The following is a 22,897-nucleotide window of genomic DNA, read 5'->3' on the forward strand; positions in this document are numbered from 1 at the left end:
TATTAGAATACCATGGAACAACCCTAGCCTCATATATTTCAAATTTACTCCTACCAAGAGCTGACAGTTATGGTGCCTTCTCCTTAGAAGATTCCCTGCCTGAGCTGCCAGCCAGGGGTCTGGGTACAGCCCAGGGAAGCACTGCGCTTTCAGATGTTCACAGTCTAATACCAGTCTCACTCACAGAGAAGTTAATTCCCTAATGGGATTCTAGCTTTAAAATAATAGTACCCTAATGGAGACAGCAAAATAAAAGTATACTTTTTCAAAAAAACATTAACTTTCAGAGTGGTATTTTTATTCGTATGCATTCAACAGCACACAGGTTCTTTCACAGGGATATAAACACAGCACGTAGAAACATCCATACCAGATCTGACCAGTACTCCATTTCAAAGGAGTCAAAAGCCAATGCAAGCAACTTCACAGGAGGCAATGAAAGGACAACCTGCTCCCAGAAGAAAGCTTCTGCTTAATCCCCATCGATGTAATGTTTGGCTGATTTCACAAAACACAAGGGTTTATATCCCTTAGAAAAGTAATATACATATTATAGAACAATCTGTATTTCTTACTTATAGATTTCTGTACAGTAGTATTTACAGCATATTGCAAAGATTACAGTCTCTGTCTGATGCCTTTATTGCAAATACTTGCTTCCAGGCCATAAAAACCAGACTTTGTACCTTTCACCCGTTACACTACAGCTGCGGACATTGCCCCTTGTCACAGCATTGGAGCACCTTGAAACGCTTGGGTGTAAATAGCAGTTAGCACTGCACGCTTGCACTCCATTTGACTATTTTAGTTTACATAGTTCTAGTCAAACAACATCATTCAATTTATGACTTGCCTTGGCCCTCAGCCCCAGTTTTAGGTTTCCCAGAAGACTGAAAACCCAATTCTGTTGCTAAAACTTCTATTCATACCGCAATGGCCTGCTTACCACAGTTTATCACTAAAGCTGAAAAGTCCCACCCCTTCCAAGGTATGTCTTTTATAATCAAACAGTAACAAAAATAATGATTTCTTTTTTTGGAAATAAAGATAGGTAGTGACTAACATTAGCAAGTGTTTCTCATTTTGAGGGATATGACTGAAACACCCAGCAAAAGGGAGGAAAAGCCTTTACATGTAACAGTAAGAGGAGCTGAGTGAAGCCCAGAGCTCCCACTCTTTGGAAAAAGCACCGAATCACTCATTGCCAAGATGTACGGAGAAAGAATTGTGATCATCTGTTGTTCTGGCATACTGGGAAAGGTAGGTTATTAGCTTACCCAGAAGGTTTTAGGAAATAAAGGGAATCTATTGCTTATTAGGGAAAGACTTTAGATAGATCCACATTGTCTCTGAAGTAAATGATACCTGGGAGAGCTTGGGGTTCCTTCAGAGTTTGAACAAAGCCAGGGAAATTTTGCCACATATCAGTGTGGAAAGTCGCCACAACTTCACTGAACTGTTCATAAAGACAGAAAGGGGGATTAAAAAAATATTCAGAACGGGGCCAGTTTTGATTTCACTAGCCTCCACCATAAAACCTTCACTGATTTTGAGAAAGGCTGATGTTCAGTACTTTCAAGCAAATTAAACATATTCCTCCCTAACATTGAAAACTCGTGACCAATGCATCTTTCATCTTAACTTTTGAGAGCTACTCCACTAAAAGAGCAAAAACAAACAGAAGTTTGAAAATGAAACCAAACATTTCCTTGGAAACAAATCAAAATAATTCTCTTCTTCTGTGGCGGGGCACTGATTTGTAACGCAAAAGATTTTTCCTGCACTCTGAGCTGTCTACAGTCATCCATACTTTCAAAGAAAAGCAGTCCTTAGCTCTGACAAATGCATATATTTATGTGGTACAGCACCTTGCAAAGTGAGCATGAAAAGAACAGATACATCAGGTTGTGTTCCTGACTATAAACCTAGACTGTGTACCTTAAAAACCTGCACCTTAAGTGCACAAATCTTATCACATTCGCAGCATCTTGGGTTGGAATTTTCTGAGAATCATCCTTTAATAATAATGTAACAAATAATACACATGGAAATTTCATTACTGAATGAAACTATCCCCATGTACTACCTTCCCTCTAAGTTTGCAGAAGCTCACTGATGCAAACTCTTTAGTTTTCTCCCAAGTGGAAAGCAACAATTATTTTATCTGGAATTGTTATCTGTCTTAACAACTTCAGACATGTAGACCTTAGTACATAACACTAGAAAACTAAGACAGATGCCCTGCATTCCCAAACCATTGCTGCAATTGAGAACTAACCATCAAGGGATTGACAAGCACATTTAAAACATATGGAAGTGCAACACGGATAATCCTGCTGTGAATTTAACTGATGTCAACTAAACCACCTGATGAGCGCTTCAAGAGCAACTCTTCCGGTGCGCGCAACATTGACATAGGTTAAAATAGGCAACAGTTCCTCCTACCACCCATGTTTTATTGAATCCTTGACGCTCACCCTCGCCCTTGCTGCTCCTCCAGATGTATTTACTGAGGTAGCAAACACTTGAGAAACGCAGCTCGAGAGCTCACTTGAGCTCGGCACCCACCCGGCTGCGCCGGCAGCTGTTTTGGGCCAGGAAAGGCAGCAGGGCAAGCTGCCGTGGTGCCAGAGGAGGAATGCGGAGAACGAAAGCCAGTGTTTCTGGACTCCTCACACTGCAGGTAAGCCAGACACCGGGGCACCACATCCATGGTAACACAAAATGAACTTTTAACCTCTGCAAGACCCTCAGGTCAAGCCACCGTGAGGCCGGCGGGGCAGCTGTCACAGATGGGCATTGCTGCAACTGAAAGGGGAACCGGCTTCGGCTTTGACTGGGGGCAGGGTTTGCATTTTTTTGTGGTTTGCAATGTCCACAAAGGAACGCTTAGTGGAAGATATTTTCTAGCAAGCAATGACAGACTGGAGTGAGTGTCTGAGGCACAGAGAGCAAATTGCATGAGTTATTGCAGAGGCCTCATTCATACACTGATCATCCAAAGTACTTTTTATCAGCTTTTAAAACCTATTTAGCTCGGCCAGTCCAAATGAAGCATTTTATTGATGATATTGAGTAAGGTGCTAGGGAAGTGTGGCCTTACACAGCCTGGGATAGTTTTCTAACGTGATTCTGTAAGCCCATTGCTCACTCACAGTGTATAAAATTACAGGTGTTAAACCACAAGCTGCCAAACTTTGCAACGTTTGCAATGTCAGAGCTGGGGACATGTTGCTGACAAAGTGGAGGAGCCTATGTACATGTGAATTGTACTGCTCTGCAGCAAGGCAGTAACAATGCAAAACCCTCCCTCATTTTCAACTACCTGCTTCTTGGAATCATACTCCTGAAAATATTTTGGTCGGGGTTTCAAAGGCTATTCCTCCCCACTGGCTGACCAAGCTGTGTGACAGAGCAAACTAGATGGATACAAGGTACTCCAATTTGGCTCGAATACTCTCAGAGAAAGAGAGGCTTGGCAGGGATTTAGCTTACAACATGTTTGCCAAGTATCCCAGCTAAAGCTGCCACAGTTAGTCCTCACCAGCCAAGGAAATAACGTCTGATGATGTCAGGATGAGCCTGGTCAAACAGCCCTGGTAAGACAGCCTTTGAACGTTCAGGTGGAGCCTGTCTGCCTGCAGGGAAACACCTGACCCAGAGGTCATTGCCACTTCATTCCCACTTTCTCCCTCCATCCCTGTCGACAAATTCATCGCTGGAAAGAGATGAGTGCTCAACACAGACCTTCTGCCACAGCCCTGAATGGCATCCTGGGGCGGTGAGCTGATGCTGAATATTATCGTGGATGGCAGCTGCTGCCACACTTTGCTTTTCCAGGAGCTTTCCTTTGCTGCTGCCTCGCTGGGGCACAGTTCACAATTTCCGCTTTGTCCTTGCACTTTTGGACACCATCGCGCTTGTGACAAGAGTGAGGCTGCCAGGGGATGGGAGCGAGGGTAGGAGGCAATAATAAAATACTAGACTTGGACAAAGTAGTCATGAGCCAGATGAGGGAAGAGTTTCTTCCTGTGTCTGGTTTTGTTCAACTTCCAAGTCAAGGGTTCTGAAGAAAGAGGAAAAAAAGTGTCATTTATTATTTATCACATCAGACAAGCATACGGTGATAATCTGAAGCTTTTATTCAGCTGCTTATGGCTCTTGCCAACACAGTAAATACCCCTTCCAGGAGATTTCCACTTGAACAAACATCCATTTAAGAATGGTGCTGAAACTCAAGGCTGAATAATCTTGATTCAACCCAGAAAGGAGGGTGCAGAGTGAACCCCCCTTCTTAGAGTCAAGCAGGACTGACAGTCAGCGGAGCTGAACTGCAGAGGTGAGTCCAGGCAGCGTCCCACTGAGAAGCAGCAATGCCCATCTTGCTGAGGACCTCAGTTTTCCCAAGCTCACAACCCACGCTCAGGCTCTGCAGTCATCACTCTAATGAAATGTGCTACGGAACTCAATCCTTGAAATAGCTGTTTTATTTACATGGTGCCCCACCAGGTCCCGGAAAGATCATGAAAAATTAAATGGAGAATGTCATAAAATATGAACGGGATGATCACCAGCCCATAAAAGACCTACAGTTCTTGAAAGGTGTTATACATGTAATGAATGCTGGATTTCATAAAACAGGTTTCTGCCTCTTTTTGCAAAGAAGATGCAACGATTTTCAAGCCTCTGTGTAAAACCAGAAACCTTCAAGGATGTGCTTGGGAGTGCCAGGGAGAGCACAACGCTCCCCCGTGCAGTACAGGAATCCGCTGTCCATTAACAGCCAGTGAGTAAACTAAACACAGCCAAATATTTAACTTATGGTAGCTCTTGATGACTCTTGTCCTTTATTTTGGGTGCTATGTACAGGTCCTTTTAGCTGACCTTTCTAAACTTTCTTGTTCCATGGCCTAAATGATAAGTCTGTTCTCAGTTTTCAGAAATTACCCTGGAAGCAATCATAGCCCTGCTGCTGAGGTCTATCAGCTCAGTCAGCCCTAGTATGCTTAAAACTACGTTTATAATACAGACCCTATGGATCAGTGTTTCCTAGGCTGCCAAAAATTTTGGTGCCAAAGGAAATTGCTGCCAGTGTAAAGCACTCCCAGGTATTAGAATTACTGCAGAATGACCATAGGCTTGAATAAACTTGCTCTTTAGTTCATGGAGGTCTCTTCACCACCCTGCTGGGCTATGTGCTATGAACTGTGACTTTGTTTTAGGTGTTAAAAAGAAAAAGCCATTGACCAAACCCATGGGAGCTTACACTGGCTCAGCTGCTGGAAAAGAACTTCCCCACTCCCGCCCTTGCCTTTGCCCTGGTGAAGCAGCTCCTCTGCAGACTGTGTGCTCCCTGGGGTGGTGGCCAGCATCTCCTCTCTCAGCTGCAGCACTGGACCACGCTTAGCACCATGCAAATGGATGGGAAAAGGGCCAACTGCTCCCTCCTGAGCAGGCTTCGCGGTGATGACCGTGGTTCTGGCCCTGGACCTAACCCCAGAAAGGGAATTCAGGAGCAAACCGGCTTTTGTGTTGTTTTCGTTCAAGGAAATGTGGCTGGTTTTGTCACATGGCTCGTGCTTGCAGTGAAATCTGCCTCCCATCCTCTGTATTTAGCAAGGTCAGCAGCTGCAACAAGCTTCACAAATCGCCACCTGCATCATTTCATTTTGTCTGTCATCCTCCTGGCCTTTTATCACAGAAGGATGAGCAAGGAGAAATAGTTAGCTCAGGAGACCCTTTCTCTCTAAGGTAATTTGGGAAAGGATGTGTCACATAACACTTCTTTAAGTGGTCAGCCAGATACCTTGCAACCGTTCTTATCTACAAGGGCTTGAAACGTTTGTATGAAAATGGCTCTCCCTCTCCCCCTTCCTTCTCCCTCACCTTGCAGGGAGAAAACAGGCTTTTGAGAAAAATTCAAATTTTGAGAGTGATCCAAATTCCACATAGTTAAAACTGATTTCAAGTCAGTAAATGGATTTTTGCATTATATAGATTAAAGGAATTGGGAGTGACAGCCCCACATCCATGTAGGAAAGAGTACATTTCTCCATGTTCATAAGGCCCACAAGCTCTATGAACAGCTGTATCTACAATAAATGATGTTCTTCTCACGCACCAATTACAATCTGTCAGAAAATGTACATGTAATCCTTCATATCAAGACCTACTCATGCAATTTTTAAACACTACACTGTAAGCTGCGGTATTTATCCTCAGGGCTTCACGTACTGGAGGGAGAAAAAACTGTTATCTACTAGATCATCAATACCAAAGGCTCCATGAAGATAGTTCTTTTTTAGATCAGATGCAAAATAAACACTGCTTTTATTAAAACCAGGATATCAGCTTTTACCCGAGATAAATTCGTTCTGCTTCTGTCTGTGAAGTAACTGATTTCCAAGCCTAGATGCCACACATTTGTACTATCTTCAGTTTAAAACAGTGAAGTACCCCTCTAACTAGGGCAAACCGCACAACCGATTTCCAGCTACTGGCGCCAAACCACACAGCAAAACCCAGGGCAGAGGAGCCAAATCCACTACGATCAAACAGGACAGAAAACTTAAAGCCTGTGAAATGCTAGGGGGTCACCTGGAGCAAACTTCCATGGCCGCAACAGAAAGCTGTGGGGGGAATAAGATTGCTAGCAGGAGCACTGACTCAGATTTGCTTTCCTGATACCTGGGAGTGCCTATGTATAAGGGGAAGGGGGAGAGAGTGAGGGAGAGTAAGGAGGGGGAAACTGTGGCAGTACAATATAAATACAGTGTACTCCTAATCAGTAACAGTTTCAGCAGCATAGTATAAATACAGTGTACTCCTAATTAGTAATAGTTTCGGTTCAGTCTGTTATCTAAGCAAATGTGATTAAGGGTGGAATAGCTTTTTTCTAGCATTTTATATAGCAGAAATTAGAGAAAACAACCTATTTACAAAGCAGAAATCTGCGAAGGACGGGCATCCCTCATCGGCATTGACTCATTAATTCCATGTGGGGGGTCTTATCTAAATCTGGCAAGCTGCACGCATTTATTTGTTTGTATTTTGGCTTTCGTAACAACACGGATTTCTGCTTTGCAAAAAGGCCATAGTAGAACACCTAGTATACAAAATACACCTTCCTTCAGCCCTTCATGAAAAGACTAAAACAAACTAAGAAAAGCCTGCCGCTCGCTAAAGAGGAAAGAGAAACATAAATCGACAGGGCGAGGCTTTGCACACACCTTGAGTTCACCAGGCTGCAACGCACGCTGAAAGAAGCCATCATGCCAGTTCCGGGATCGCCTTGTTCGTCTCCTTGGCTTTCTTACACGTGTACAGCCACTTGATTATCCGAGCGTTTCGCTCGATCACGGAGGTGCTGCTCGGGACCTGCTCTGTGAGTTCATCCTCCAGCAGCCCCTCGTCCCCGCTGTGCCTCGTGAAGTCGCTCTCGGACGTGGCCACGCTGATGCTGCGGATCTTGAAGGAGACGTTGTCGGACACCACGGAGAAGTTCTCCCTCCCGAGGTCCTCGATGACCTCCTGCTCCAGGCCACAGTACTTGAAAAATGTATCAAACTCGGAGAAGGACTTGGAGTAGCGAGAGCTGATGTCCGACTGGGAGCGATGCAGACCTCTCCTCTTCACCTCCTTGGCCTCCTCAGGAGGTCTACTCAGTTTTGAGGGTCTCTCCTCCTCTTTTGCACATACCACCGGGGCTTCGGTGCTCACGGCAACGGTTTGTTCCGCTCCGTGGTTGCTCGGCTCACGGTCACCATCTCTTGCGGTGAGAGGCTCTCTGCTCTCGGTGGCCATGGTGTCCTCCACAACTCCGGGCATCCCCGGGGAAGCCAGCTGCTTCTCCTTTACGGACCCCTGGAAGATCCTCCTCACCAGGCTCCCCCGCGAGCCGTCCTGGCTCTGACTTCTCCCAAACTCACACTTCTGGCGGTAAATCACCAGGGAATCGGGCCGCACCTGCCTCCTGGGGGTGCCGCGCCTGGCTATGGGGGGGCCGCGCTGCAGGGGGGCCCGGCGGGCGCACACCGCCTTCGCCAGCTCGGGGGGCTTCGCGCCCTTCCCTCCGCCGACGTCCCCCACGGTTTTCCCGCTCCCGGCCGAACAGGCCTCGCCGACGCCCTCCGGGGCCGAGCTCGGCACGACGGCGGGCTCCTGCCTGGCGCCCATCGCCCGCTGGCTTTTGACGTACTTGGCCTTGTCGGCCGCCAGCCTCTCCACGGCGCTCCGCCTGCCCGGGCTGCCGGCCTCCATCTGCCTGCGGAGGTACTCGGGCCCCTTGCTGAGGAGCCGCAGGGTGAGGGAGGAGTGGAGGTCGGAGATGGCGTGCATCCTCGCCGCCCGGCAGAGCTCAGCCGGCATAGCAGTTCCAGCGGCGCGGGTCCTGCTGCCAGTCCTGCCAGGGAAGAGGGAAAAAAAGGGCAAAAGGCGAAGAAAAAAAAGGCGAGGAAAGAAAAGAGGAGGGGGAAAGCCCGGGCGCTGCGGGCGGCGGCTGCGCCCCTCCGACGGCCGAGCTGCCCCCGCGCGTCCCCGCCGCTGCCGTCGGGTCGCCGCTTGTGCGCGCCGCCGCCGCCCGCCCGCGCACCCGCCCGCCGCTGCGCCCGCCCCGCGGCCGGGGGCGGCCAATCCCGCTGCTGCGCGCCGGGCCCGTCACGGCAGGCAGCGCGCGGCCCGCGCCGGCAGGGAGCCGCCTCGGGGGGCAGCGGGGCGCGGCGGCTACCGCGGGGCCGGGGGGACCGGGGTTGCGGGGGGACCGTTTCATAGACTGACGGGACGCCTTCGGTCGGAAGGGACCTTCCGAGGTCACCCAGCCCAACCCGCCCCGCAGCGAGCAGGGACGGCTTAGCAGGTCCTGTGCAGCCGGCTGTAGGTGGCCCTGCTTCGGCAGGGGGTCGGACTGGGTGACCCGCAGAGGTCCCCGCCAACCCCGAACGCTCTGTGATGATCTTCAGCCAGAGCAGGCTGCGCAGAGCCCCGTCCAACCTGGCCTCGAGTGTCTCTGGGCATGGGGCCGTTTGGTCGTGGACAGTGTGGTGGAACGCCGTAAATCTGGATTGCGTGTGCTAAGTCTTTGCCCTTCAGAAGCACGGGGCAGGTCTCCAAAGGGGCAGAATCCCCGTCTGGGGCTGGCAGTTCTGAGCAGGCGGGACGGAGCCCTTGGCTGTGACTTGCACGCTTGAAAATCAGACACCTGAGTCATCGGGTGATGCCCTGGGGCAGTCTGAGCGCCCCACTTTTACTCGCGTGATCTCATGTGAGGTGCACGTCCTCTGTCGTCACTAATAGCTGAATTACAGATAACTTTTCTCCTTACATAGAAAAAAAATAAGCCAGTTTATATCTGCAAGGTTTTTCACACAGTTGTTTTGTTCTTTGTTTTTTTTTTTAATTTTTCTGTGACTTCTGTGGGTTTATAATGTCAGAATGCTTTTGCGGCGATTGACTCACACTTGATCTTTGCGATCGCTGAATTGTGGCGAACACGCTTACAAAGTGAGCGGTGGGCTACGGGCCTGCCAGACCTTGTTACCGAGTTTCAGGGTGCACCACTTCGCCACCCGGAACGATTTGCTCGTAACTGTGCGGCTGGAGGAGAAACACACCAGGCACCACTCGTGTCGAGAAAGTGTAGGTCAAGTGTTGGGGACGCATTCCCTCTGCACCCGCTGGGAGCAGGCGGCGGGGGCCTGGGCACCTCTGGTGTGCGGAGCTGCTTTGTTTTGGGGTGGGAAAGCAACAGCTTTTGTGCTTATACCCCCCCGCCCCCCAACCCAGGCTGAGCCCTGCTCTGACAGCTCTGACCCAGGTGCTGCGTCGTCACCAAAGGGTCGAGCCGTGCGAGTGGCACCAACGTGATCCTCATTCAGGCATAAGAGTGCAAAGCACTGAAGTGTGACCTGAGCAGCCGGGTTTTCAGTGGAGCTGCACTCCCCTGGGCACGTGCCTGTTATACCTATGGTTTCTGTGTGCTATCAGAACCACGCTATGGCTCACAGGGTCACAGAAACATAGAATGGGATGGGTTGGAAGGGACCTTTAAAGGTCATCCAGTCCAACCCCCCTGCAGTGAGCATCTTCAACTACATCAGGTTGCTCAGAGTCCTGTCCAAACTGACCTTGAATGTTTCCAGGGATGGGGCATCTACCAGCTCTCTGGGCAACCAGTGCCAGCGTTTCACCACCCTCACTGTAAAAAACTTCTTCCTTACGTCTAGTCTGAATCTACTATCTTTTACTTATAGGTATTGGGTTGTAAACACCTTGGGTTATTGCCCAAAGGACTGTGGAAGACATGGTCCAGCTTCTCAAATACGCTGCAGAGCACTGTACGCTCATTTTTGAGTGTCATGGGTGCGGGGTGATTTCGTCTTTGCCCTCAATGCAAAGCAGAGTCTCCAGTCGTGCTGCAAATATTGGCCACATTTTAGCCTACTGCCCTGGATGAACCCCTTGACTTGTGTGAGAGGTTCTCACTGCGACAAGGGAAGGGTTGAGAGCAACCCTGGGGCAAGAGTTTGGGCTAGCTCTTCAGTGAAGATTTGCTTAGGAAAACACAGAATGGAAATATGCCCTTGCCAACATGGTTCTACTACTGTTTTTCCCCTAAATTTTACGTCCTCTTTGTTCCTAGACACGCAGGTCTGAACTCCAGAAGCCCCTTAACACGTGCTTCTGCCTGTTCACAGGGAGGTTCCTAGATGCGATGCTTGCCTGAACCAGGACTGAGACTTGTGACATACTTTGAGATCCCTTAGAGTGATATCCTTGCGGATATGTAGAATGGACATATTTTTTGAGAAAGGACTTCTGTTCTTCTGCAGATATACAGGTAGAGCTTGTTCACATAACAGCTTACCTAAAAAATAACGTCCTTAAAAACTGAAAGAGAGTAAGAAAAGTATAAGCACAGTTAATTACCAGGGAGCCATTCCCTGTTAAAGCAGCTCATACACAGACGTGCAAGAGTGTGGTTAATATCATTACATATCTCAGTGCTTCATGAAAGGCTGGGCTTATAAAGAAGGCGACTTTCTTCTGGCGATGAATCTTATCAATAAGCCGATAGGTGTGATGAATTTAGTAATGAGACTAAGGTTTCATTCCCATCCCCATATTGAAAAATTTGTCTCAATTTTTTCCTTGAAGTTTTTCCTTGGAGTTCTATGACACTGTATAATGTGACAAGATATATTCACATTCCTCCATGCGTTTTAATTTCTGTTTGTTCCAATTGCTTGTGCCTTGTGTCTCTGAGCTTTAAGAACTTACAAGAAAATCTCACATGTGGTTTGTTTGCATTCATCTGAAATAATGAGAAGGATGAATATACATGAGCATCAGTGAGCGGTCTCACTAATCAACTCCAATTCATTTTGTTATCAAAGCTGTGTATTCACTCCTTCCCACAGGCAAAAGCCACTAGCCAGAGCAGATACTATATAGTTTTGTCACTGGACAATAGCTTTGTGCTTAGAGTTGATATACAAAACCAGTTGAAAAATATTGATGGTTTTGGATGAACAAAAAGGGGTTAAACAAAAAAAGTTCGAGACATTTTTCTTTCACTTAAAATTTCCTAAGTTTTGAAAGCATTCCTGAAAGTCAAACCTGGTCGCTTTTGATGGAACATTTTTCATTTTCAACCAGTTTCCTCCCTCTCTCACTGACAAAGGAAAATGTGAGTTTTGATTTTCCACAAAGTGCATGCCACAAGAAATTTCTCATGAAAAATCGCAGCAGCTCTTTTCAGCTGACTGTCTTGATATGTGAGATACTTCTCCTTGTGAATCCTGGGTGATGACAGTGGTGTTTAAAGTGGGAGAAGTGTCTCACTAGGGTCAGAAAACTTTGTCAGCAACAAAATTTTTCAACTTTGTCTCCCCTTTGATAAGGTACATTGATATAGCAGCTGTACAGCTATGTGACATTTTAAATATACGTAGGTCGTGTATTTGAGAACTTAAATACATTCAAGTTTAAAATATGTTTTTGTTATTTGAAATATTTATATGTTTGTATCTTGGAATTAGCTCTTATATTTGTGGGTACACTCTTATGACGTTCAAAGAAGAAAGACCCATTGCATTTCTTCTTTCTGGAAAGCAGAGTGAAATGTAGTGTATTATGAGAGCCCCACGCAAACCAGCTGTGCCCCTGGCTGAGCACAGGCTTGCGGACAAGAAAATGGAAATAAGAACGGGCACGGCAGCACCCATCTCTCAGCCTGCCAGCTGGCATCAGTCTCTCTTGGGCATCGATGCATTAGGCAAAGGTAAGAGAAGCAAATCCTGCGCGCGCTAAGCCTGAGCTGACACCACGAGTTTTCCCACGGAAGGGGAGTTTTACAAACCACCTCTGCATCAGCTGGCATTTATAAAGATACTGCTAAATACAAAGCAGCTGAATTTCATGCAGGGTAAGACAAACCACTTCTCACTCTGTATCAGTAAGAGATGTGTCCGGGGCACATTTTCCTGCTGCTGGAGACTGGAAAGCCACTAAATGAGAGGTGCTGCAGCGTGACTGCAGGTAAAAAGCATGAAGTGTGCAAAGCTTAGGTCATTGCTGTCTTCTGCTCCTACCCCGTTCCAGTGACACCCCTTTGATTTAAAGTGGTCAAAGGGCAAAAATGAAGCAGTGGCCGTGGGAGGTAAAAGGCAAGGAGAAGAGAGGAGAAGAAGGGGGAGCTCCAGCCCTAACAGTGATGGGAAGCTCCTGTTTTGGAGACCCCCAACACAGCTGTGTCCCAGGACTGAGGTCTCTCCCCCACAGCAGCTCTCAGTGTTGCCTGAAGAGCAGGAGCAGCCTGGATCAGAGGGTGGTTGGCTCCCTCTATGACATGCTGGGAGGTGCCACTGGATGTCCTGTTTGTGAAACAGCCACAAAGTGGAAACAAACAGTTTCAAACCAGCCTGTCTCCAGTGGAGGAATTCCAGGCCCTTCGACGTGAAATCAGTGAGGGTGAACGACTGACCCTCAGATTCGTGCAATAGAACATATATGCATGCCTGCACATTTTCAGGCAGAATTCTAAGGCTCAGGACTTAAGCACTATACAGCAAAAATTTCACAGAGTCACACAGAATCACAGAATGGTAGGGGTTGGATGGGACCTCTGTGGATCATCCAGTCCAACCCCCCTGCTGAAGCAGGGTCACCTACAGCAGGCTGCACAGGACCTTGTCCAGGTGGGTCTTGAGTATCTCCAGAGAATGAGAATCCACAACCTCTCTGGGCATCCTGTACCAGTGCTCCGTCACCCTCAAAGTGAAGAAGTAAGAGTGAAGATTTCAGTAGAGGCAGACCCGTGTCACTTCTGTGTCGTCTCTTAGCCTCTCCCAGCACTGACAGATTGCTTAGCATCCTTTCCCACCCCTGTAATTCCGGGTTGTTGCCTTCATTGAAAAACTTAGCGTCTTAGAAAACACCTTCCTCCTAAGATCAATACAGCTTGTTCACAATCGTCATCAGTGGCCTTTATTTTTTAGTAGAATTATTTCTGAAACCCCATGTGTACTGCTTTCCAGGGTGAAGAACCATCACGGATCTCAACAGGACTGTGTAATTTACATCACAGTGATTTGTGTTGATGTATGGGAAACCTTATTAGAACAAAGAGCAGAAGAAAAGTGATGGGATATCACAAAGAGGGCAAGAGGTGAAAGGGAGGACAAATGTAACATGCATTACAGCAGGCAGTGCCAATGGGGAAGGTGGAAGCCACGGCATGCTCCCTTCCCCTGTTATGCTCTTTTGTCCCTGCAGTACATCCGAGCCTACACTGTCTCACTTTTTAGTACACTTCTGACATGCCTAGCGCACATAAAAGTAAAAAAATTCAACCCATGTTTGCTACCTAACATATTTAAGTGTGTGTTCAAAATGTTGAGATTGAATATTTTGATTTAAAAAGACTGGTCTATAACATGTTGTCTGAGGGATCAAATTTATTGAATAATGTATAAAGGCTGAGGAAGAGCCAGAGTTTTCACAGTAAAATACAGCTACAATGCTGCAGAGCAAGTAAATGGGTTAACTCCCAATACAATTCTGCTTGATCCCAGAAGGGACCCTTTGAATTTTGAATTGAAATCCTTTATGAATGAACATGTTACATATGTTAAAAAACTTTGCACTCAGTAAAAGGTTCTTACCGTTGCTTCTGTCGTGTGTAAGTTGGATGAATCTTCCCACAGTCTTCCCCTGTGACCACACTCACAGCTTCCAGCTGTAGAACTGCAGTGCTCGGTGGTTAAAAACCCTTTACAAACCGACTCAGCTCATACACAGTCACTTCACCCAACACAGGGATGGGTCAGCGTGCTCCTTTCAGAACTTCAATAGTATATAGGCAGCATTACTTCAACCTCTCTCGCTCATCAGCATATTTATCCACACAATTTTCCTACGAGGAAGTACTGTTAGCCCAGTCTCATATACAGCTAGCTTTGGTCATGGACAAGTCTTTTCACCTAATCTAAGGCTAAAACCCATGAAGGGTTTAAAGCCGTACAGATCCCTGTCATTTTAGGGAACATGTAACATCTCTGTATCACTGGGATCCTCAGAACTCTCTCTGCTGTCTCCTTGTCCTGTAGATGCCTAAAACAATCAGTGCAAAGTTTTTCCTCTTGCAGTGCCAAGGCACTACATGTCCACCCACGGGCACAGAGACCATCGTACATCTCTTGTGGTCAAGAAGCTGAGAGATTTAGCGCGTGCTTACACCACAAGTATTCCTCTGCTTGTTCTCATACATGGGCGCTCTCAGAGTGCACGTGCCAGATTAGCAAGCATATGAAAGGTTGCTGATCACTGGACTTCTGACAGAGGATTGCCCATTGTCTGTTATACATCATTTATATCCTGCCAGCTGGGATACTCACCTGGCAAATGCCTGAGGCCATTTTCCCCGCCCAGATGTGGAGCAAAGGTCTGAAATCAGATTTGCTGCTTCCCAACACAGTAGCTGTAGTATGGCTGCCATAGTTCATTGCCACTCAGATTCTGCTGCTCGAAACAGTTTTATTTTGTTTGCCTAATGAGAAATTTACTGAAGGTAGTAGGCAGAAGATATCAATTCTACAACCTAGGGCCCATGCACCTAGGAAGTGGAGGATACCAGGTGAATTTTTAATTACCCATGCAAAGTGGAACGATGGAAGCAAGTGAGGTTGGAGAATTCTCTCCTTCAACACCGACTGAGGCATTCTCTGGACTTGTGGGTTCAAATCACAGTGTGATATTTAGAAATGTCAGCTCTTCTACTGCACAGGCTGTTATAATCTCTCCAAGTCTCATTTTCCATGATACAAACTCAAATGCAGAAATCAAACAACAGGATAATATTCATATTTGAAAATCCTAATAGTACATAGGAACTGAACTACCTTCAGTTCAGTCTTCAGACATTTAAACAAGTCCTGCAAGCTTATGTGGGTGCTCAGACACTGACTGCTAGAAATCCCATTCCCTGCTTTTTTCATTCATTTTCTCTAGAATATAGTAAATGTTTTATAGCAAGTGATGAGTCACTAAGCCTTAAACATTTATGTTAAGGCAAAAATTTTGGCACATTTTCTTTGAAAGAATGGTCACGGGAGTCTTGGCACTGCAGCATATCCCACCACAGCTGAGCATAGGTCTGGTTCCTTGTTCTGATAGGAGAGACCCATAATAGGCCTTAGTGATCTCTGAGCTGGCAGCAGAGATGCTCTGTGTTTTCAGTATCTGTTAAGCTCCAGCAGTGTTTTGAGCTGGGCACCTTCTCAAAATCTGGCTGATTGCAAGGGAGATGGCAACACACAGAAGAAAACCACTGCACATGATAGAGCTCCATTTAAATGTAACTGAATAAATCTGCCCAAGTCTATCTATCATGGACACAACTCCTAATGTTTGAAGAACTGCATCTGTCAGTCAAACACCAAAACACTGCAGATATCACCTGCAGAACACAGTGCCAGAACTTGTAGTGTGTAGACATGTGTAACATAGGAGGCCTGTCATCTTCTGTCTAAGGCTTTAATAATAAATTGGATTAGATCACAATTGCTGCCTTCCTAAGGACTGCTTGTGTCTATGAAATACTTACTCTGAAGATGTAGCTAGCAATCACTCAATCTTGGTTGCAAACTTTAGCCTCTTATGTAATCTATGAAGAAATGACAGAAGATGATGTTTTATCTGTGCTTCCTATACATTAATATAGATCCAGAAGAGATCTTGCATGGTGTCTCCAGCAGAGGTACTGGCAAGTGAAGTCTGCATGTTACCTTTCCACAGAAGGAGACCGTGCTCCTCACTGCTGAGATGCCTCGTGGTTTTGCGTGGTTTTTGAGGAGCTTAAAGCCTTTGCCATATCCCTTAGGATATGGATCTGCAGTTCAGTTCTTGGTGGGCATATGAGAGTTAAAGGAGACTGCTGGAGAACAGGCTATCTAAGGGCTCCAAAGGGTGATTGCTTTTCACTGTTGCAGGCACAAGAAATATGCTAATCTAGGAAAACTGAGAAATGTGCTTATATATATTAACTGCAGCTTGTTTCCTTCCCCCTTCTAGGTATTTTCAGGTCTCCTTCAGTTCTCTGGTGCAAGAGCTCCTTTTGGAGTTTAGATGGGAAAATGAACAAATTTATCAAGACAGTTCACTTGCCAAGGACAAACCTTTACATTTAATGGTCATCAGTCACTGTATCTCTGAAGGTGTGGTGGTTTGTCTTGTTGCTTTCTAAAGGGCTTTTGTTCAGTTCAAAGGCAAATTTCTTCCAAGCTTAAAAGGGAGCCTGCAGTCTGATCTGTGTGTATGTACAGAGGGGATATAAAGGCTGCGTTCCCTTTGCCTGACTTTGCGAGTTAGTGCAGGCAAATGGCTGTTCCCAGCTATCTTGTTTGGCTAACAAGCGAGTTAAATAGGGTAGAAGTGGTCAAATCACATCTGTTTTAGTCTCAAGGTGAGAGAATAAGTCTGAAGCCACAGACGTAACTCTGAGTCCTCAGCAGAAATTGAATGCATTGGCTGTTTGACCTCCTCTAGATATTCACCATAAGATGCGACAGTTTTATACATAGAGTAATTCGGAGTTTGACACAGTCTATTTGATAATTTTCAGCTTTGGTTTAGGGAGATGAATAAGCTTCTCTTCTGCTACAGTGTTGTGTTTTAACTAAGCTTGGGAACATTTGTTTTGTAATTGGGTTCTCTGACACTGTTGTTTACATTGTGAAATCTGGCCATGTCCAACAGAACTCATGAATGCCCTGCCCTTCACTTTTTGGATTTCTTCTAAATGCACCCTGACATCACCTGAGCTCCACATAACAACAGAATAATGTTCCCAATACTTTTGTGATGACCTGACTACAAATTCTTGATTTACAGGAATTTGTCTTGAAAGTTATAACAGGTTTCTTCTAATCTGATTGACTCTGCAGATTAAATAACATCTTGGACAATGAGAGTAAAATGGCTTAGCTTTTCTGTATAATTATATCAATTCCAAAGCTATACAAAACAAATAAACATAAGCCCCAGTATTCAAGCTTCGTTAGGTTTATGTTGCAACAGCTACATTAAACAAAATTACAGATTCAGTCAGATCTTATCACGCTGGTGTTGTGGCAACTGCTCTGGACAGGATCACACAGTTATCCAGACTGCAGGGCTTTTCTGGGCATCGATGGTCCAGATTTCTTCAACAAACAGCTCCACCCCTGCCCTGCAAACATTAACTCAGGTGCTAGCAAGATGTTCAACCCCAGCTTAAGCTGGGATATGTCCACTTCTGGCTGTTGGACTGCAAAGATGCCCACGCCGCTCCTGTTTCCTTCTCTGAGAAAGAAGATACAATGAGCAGAAGAGAGCTGGAAGCGATAGAAAGTTTAATAATTTATCCCATAGTACTATTCAGCATCCAACCAGGAATTTACCTGTCAGCAAACAGACTTCTAGCTATTTCTTGTTATTTTCTGTCTTTGCAAGTACAGCTGCTACAGGAGCCTTATTTATGGCATCCTCTCTGTAAACCAGCCTATATCTTTAAGACTTTTTAAGACATCATTTACAGAGAAAGGCAAAAAGGAAAAAATTTCCTGGTTTTCTAAAGTAGGTGCGCAAGACTTTTGGGGTTTTACTAGAGTCTGAGTTGCACGGTGGTGAGCTAAACCGAAGGATGGATTGTGACCTGGTGGGTATGAGGGAGCCATGGAGGGAAGGTGAGCGCTTATCTCCTTGTTCCCACACTGACTCCATTTTGGGGGCCTCCAGCAGCCCTGCTCCAGGACAGGCAAGTCCCGTGGGTTCTGCTCAGAGCGATTTCACCTCCAGACCCTCTCTAGAGGGCTGCATGGACAGGGCTGCCCCAGGTCTGGCTGCTTCTGCACTCTACACCCTCGGGCAGGCGACATGCCATCTCCAGTGTGGGTAGTGACCCCCATGGGCCAAGCACTTCCCCCTGCTCACACAGATGGTAATTATGTCTCAGGAGTAACACAGGAGTCTGGAGCAGAGCGGTGTGGGGTGGGTGTAGGTTGGCTGTAGGTGTAGTGTGGGTACGGGTGGTCTGCATTCACTCGCCAGTGCCCCTCTCCACGTTGGGCACTGGGGTCAGCCTCAGGACCTGAGGGATTTGACGATGTAGATGTAGCCCATGAGCACGCTTTGGCTCAGAGAGGGGGATAAGAGGAGTCGGCACAGATCATCGGATCACAGGGAAGTTCAGGCTGGAAGCAGCCTCAGGAGGTCTCTAGTCTAACCTCCTGCTGCAAGCACGGTCAGCTGAGCTGTGAGACCAGAGCAGATTATGGCCTAGGAACAAAAGCAGTGTTGCAAGCAAGGGTTGTATAAAGACCAATCAGATTTTGCAGAACAAGAGGAAGAAGGCAAAAAAAAAAATTAATAGCTGATACTTTTATATTCTTGAACATCTATTTCATTTCCATTTTTACTGTGATCCATTTGTTTAATTTTTCTATATAGGTTTTAGGCTTGTGGTTCATGTATTAAATTGGTCTGTAAATTACCTGGAACATCTATAGGCATAAAATAAAGAAATTAGAGCAGTATTAAATTCAACCAATATACAAAGAAATGTGATATGCTGTTTGTTTACAGTCTAAAGTAATTATTTATCCCCACTGAAAGTCAGCCTTCACTGGAAAGAAAAATAACCTCAGTTTATTGTTCTTTAACTCTGAATAGAAAGTCCCTAGTATTTTAGTACCAGCTAAGCTTAGAAGGAGACCTGTGATGTAGGCCTAATGGTTTCTTGTTATTAAAAGTTAAAGAGTAACTGCAGATAGTAATTACATAATGACTTTAAATTTCTCTTTAAAAAATGGTCTCCATTACCACATTTGCTAACCCCACCCCAAAAACTCACACTCCTAAAAAAAACACTTTTAAAATATTTTAATGATTAAACTTTATTTTTTTCCTTTCACATCACAAGAAAATGTTGAATTATTCCACTGACATGTTCAGGATCTGTGCCCAATGTCTTACGAAAGTGAAGAAAATAAGAATTAATATACAAACTCCAGTCATGCAGTGTGTTGTAGAAAAAAGGTTAGCTGAAATCCTTAATCCTTTGGTTTAAGACTGGTACTAAGTAACGAATGAACAGATAGATTTCATTATTAGCATTCTGGATCACCAGGAAAAAAATACTTCCAAAACCCCATAGTTATTAAGTTTTCTAATCCAACGGTTTGTGCACTGCGTGTGTGTTTCTCCCAATAACCCCAATTACAGAGCAAATTTAATCCTTGAATTTTTGTAGCAGTGAGCATCCTGCTCAGGCTGAGCTAAAGCACTTTACCAGGAGGGGAAGATGGTGTGCAAACAGGCACCAACACACCTGGTCATGCAAAATTTGAGTCTCCTGGAGTTTCTGTACACTATGGGCATTCAGCCCATCAGGTCAGCCCTGATGCGTGGTGGGGGGTAGATGGGGTAGCATTCGGACTAGCACTGTCGTTTTTCCTGAGCTAAATCCCTCTGAGGCTGGAAGAGCAAAGTGCAACCATTGCAGACACTTCGCTGAATGGGGCGGCTCTCCAGGGGGAAGAGTGGGGCACTGAGGAGTGTGCACCCAGCAGGGGCCCCCGCAAATCCAGCACCGGCTCTGGCTTCACGGGCTTCCTTGTGGCGCTTGGAACTGCCCTTCATCTGATTTCAGCAGAGCCAACGTTTGCTGAGCCATTTGTGAATCACTTGATGCTTGCACAGGCTTGTTAAGATCACCAAAGTCATCTGCCAGACCACAACGTTCCCGGCTTTTCTTATCTTCCTTCTTGAGCCTGCTGCTTCGGCCAGCTTAAATTGTATGGCAGGGGTGAAGACACAGGCTGTAGATGGTGAAAAATAACACTGTACTGCTCATAGGTTTTCACACAAAAATGAAGACTTTCTGTGTGGTGTATCATTGAATGCTGTTAAGTTATAAACAGCTCCAGTCCCCACTGGCTTCAATCAGAGATAAGGACATACAGCACCAGGTAAGTTTGTTTGCTCAGAGATACAATCACTCAAGAAAAAAAGATAACTTGCATCCTGTCAAGCTAGCCAAAGACGTCAGTGCTCATCGAACCTTTGCAAAGGCTTTTGGAAGGGGATGAATACTGTAAAGAGCTTAACTTATCACTTAACTAATTATAATTATTGTATTTTAAAATAATTTAAACTAAATGAATAATTAAAGTATAATTTAATCTTTATTTAACCTTTTTAGAAGCTTGAAAGTACGGTAGACAAAGTATGCACACATTGGTTTACTGCTGTCTTTTGTGGTAGAAGTATTTACTTCGAAAATATTATCCAGGCATTTCTAACACTGAATACATAAATAGTTATGACATATCAAAGAGTTAGGTTTCATCTCTGAGCTTTATTGTCAACACTCTGCCTTTTATGCTTTTTTACTGTTCTTTGAAAAGGCTGAGTTTATACATTGGTCACTAAGTTGCTCTAGTATGTTTTAAAGGGTTTTAGAGATTGAAAAGGGGTGGTCAGCAAGGATGTCAGCTGGTAACATCAACTTTTAATTCCATACTGCTGCATGGAGAGTGGAAAAATAAAGAAGAAACAAAATATTTCCTTTTCCAAACAAAAAGACAGATAATAGGCAATGTTTTAAATGAACACTTACATCATTTTACACATAATTTGAAGTGGTGACACTTCCAAATCCTGCTGCTAGCAGAGTTGTTACCTAGCATGGGTCTCGTGTTTCTAGTCGGTGTGTATAAATACAGCATTACTGAAAATCACCGCTTTGGGGAGGGCACTGTGTGAAGGCTGTGATCCACATCAGTCCCCCCTCACCTTCCAAACAGGGCTTACGACCTTCCAAAGCCAGTGCTGACCTCTGCATTCAGGAATGCATTTTCTTCCACGTGAATATGAATTTTCTTTCCATTTGAAATCTGACTGCCCCTTTACGTGAAATATTTCCGTTCTGCCTGGCGCTGAGAGTCTAATCGACAGCCCTGGTGTACACTGCACAGGTTTGAAACCTGGCCCGTGACCACTGTTTGCACAGCACCACGTTCTTTGTGGCTCAGCAGGAGATACAATGACAATGCCCATGGAAAAGGAGGCCATGTTTACTAGCACAATAGCAGCAAAGTTTTGCTTTCTTTGCCAACAAGACACAGGTATTCATCCCCAGTTTAGCACTGTGTGGCTTGAGGCAAGGAGTATTAGATTATTGGGAAAGTCACTGGACTAAAGCTTTGTGCTGGAGAAGGCTGAGATGCATTTACTGACGTAGGTGGTTGGTATTTTGTTTTATCTCAGTCAGAGCACATAAGCCCCGCTGTCCATCTTTTCCCCTCCCTTCTTCCTCTCAGCTCTTCCCCTCCATTGTCGCTCGCCCTCTCTTCACACTGCTGCTCCCTCAGCGTGATCTTTGGCCAAGCGTTCAGCAGCCTGCAGGGGAAGGTGCCTCCCCCATCATGCTTGTGCTAATTGGGGCATGATGAGAGGCATTTGCTTTCTCCTCTGTGCTTATGGCTCCTAGCTGGAGCCCTGGCTCGCTCTCCCCTTTCCATGTCTCTCGGCTGTTCCAGGAGGAGAGCAGATGCTCCCCTGCTTCCCCACCGAGAACAGCTGGCTGCTATCGCGGCCATGTTACGGACCAGCTTGTGCTCTGTGCCACCCGGCCAAGATGCTCCGAGTCTTCCACCGGGATCCTGCTCTGCAGGCAGAGTCTCATGCTGCAACAGAAATCATTGTTTTCTCTCTGAAAACAAAAATAACCGGTTGTGTCCCTGTCGCAGTGTTTAAAATGGGAACCCTCCAAGAACAGGTGGCATCTATATTGAAAAATACACACAGATTGGTGCAACGATTGCTGTGAAAATGGCTTTTTCATTTTTCGGTAGTAACACGTGAGAAAAGCTGTGTGAGGTGTGACCAGGTGGACGATGGCAGAGCTATGAGAGGAAGTAGAAAAGTTAAGGAGCATCAGGAAGTCTGAGAGAGACTGATGGAACCATGCTCTGCCCTCCCTGAGACAGAAACAGGAACAGCCACCAGAAAAAACCCAAGGTCAAGAGGATCCTGTGTCCTCCCTCTGCCAGGCTGCACGCAGCAGCTGAAATGAAAAGAGTGAATGGAGGAAAGCCCATGCTCGGGGCAGCAGGAGAACCCCCTCTTTGCCCACCTCACCTTCCTAGGTGCCTCTGCACAACAGGTACAAGGCTCTGGATGTGGAAGGCCAGTCAATGGATGATGTGGATGGCAGTCCATCTTCACCAGAGGCAATGCCAAGGTCAGAAAGGCTTACCCCCTGTATCATGACCACTTCCACAAGGAAGAAAAGCTTGGTTGTAGTTGTAGGTGACTCCCTTCTGAGAAGTACAGAGGCTCCCATATGCCAGACAAACCCTCC

At 45.9% G+C, this 22,897-nt stretch overlaps 1 protein-coding gene across 1 annotated transcript; it reads right to left on the reverse strand.

Moving 5' to 3' along the window:
- Positions 1 to 276: 276 nt before the first annotated feature.
- FAM110C (family with sequence similarity 110 member C) lies at positions 277 to 8,546 on the reverse strand. Its single transcript, XM_075414756.1, has 2 exons — positions 7,230 to 8,546; positions 277 to 4,066 (listed from the first exon to the last, which is right to left on the reverse strand). The coding sequence occupies exon 1, from the start codon at positions 8,365 to 8,367 to the stop codon at positions 7,270 to 7,272; it is 1,098 nt and encodes a 365-aa protein (XP_075270871.1). The 5' UTR covers positions 8,368 to 8,546; the 3' UTR covers positions 277 to 4,066; positions 7,230 to 7,269.
- Positions 8,547 to 22,897: the final 14,351 nt, after the last annotated feature.

Source organism: Opisthocomus hoazin, chromosome 2 (assembly GCF_030867145.1).
Source record: "Opisthocomus hoazin isolate bOpiHoa1 chromosome 2, bOpiHoa1.hap1, whole genome shotgun sequence".
Lineage (NCBI taxonomy): Eukaryota > Metazoa > Chordata > Aves > Opisthocomiformes > Opisthocomidae > Opisthocomus > Opisthocomus hoazin.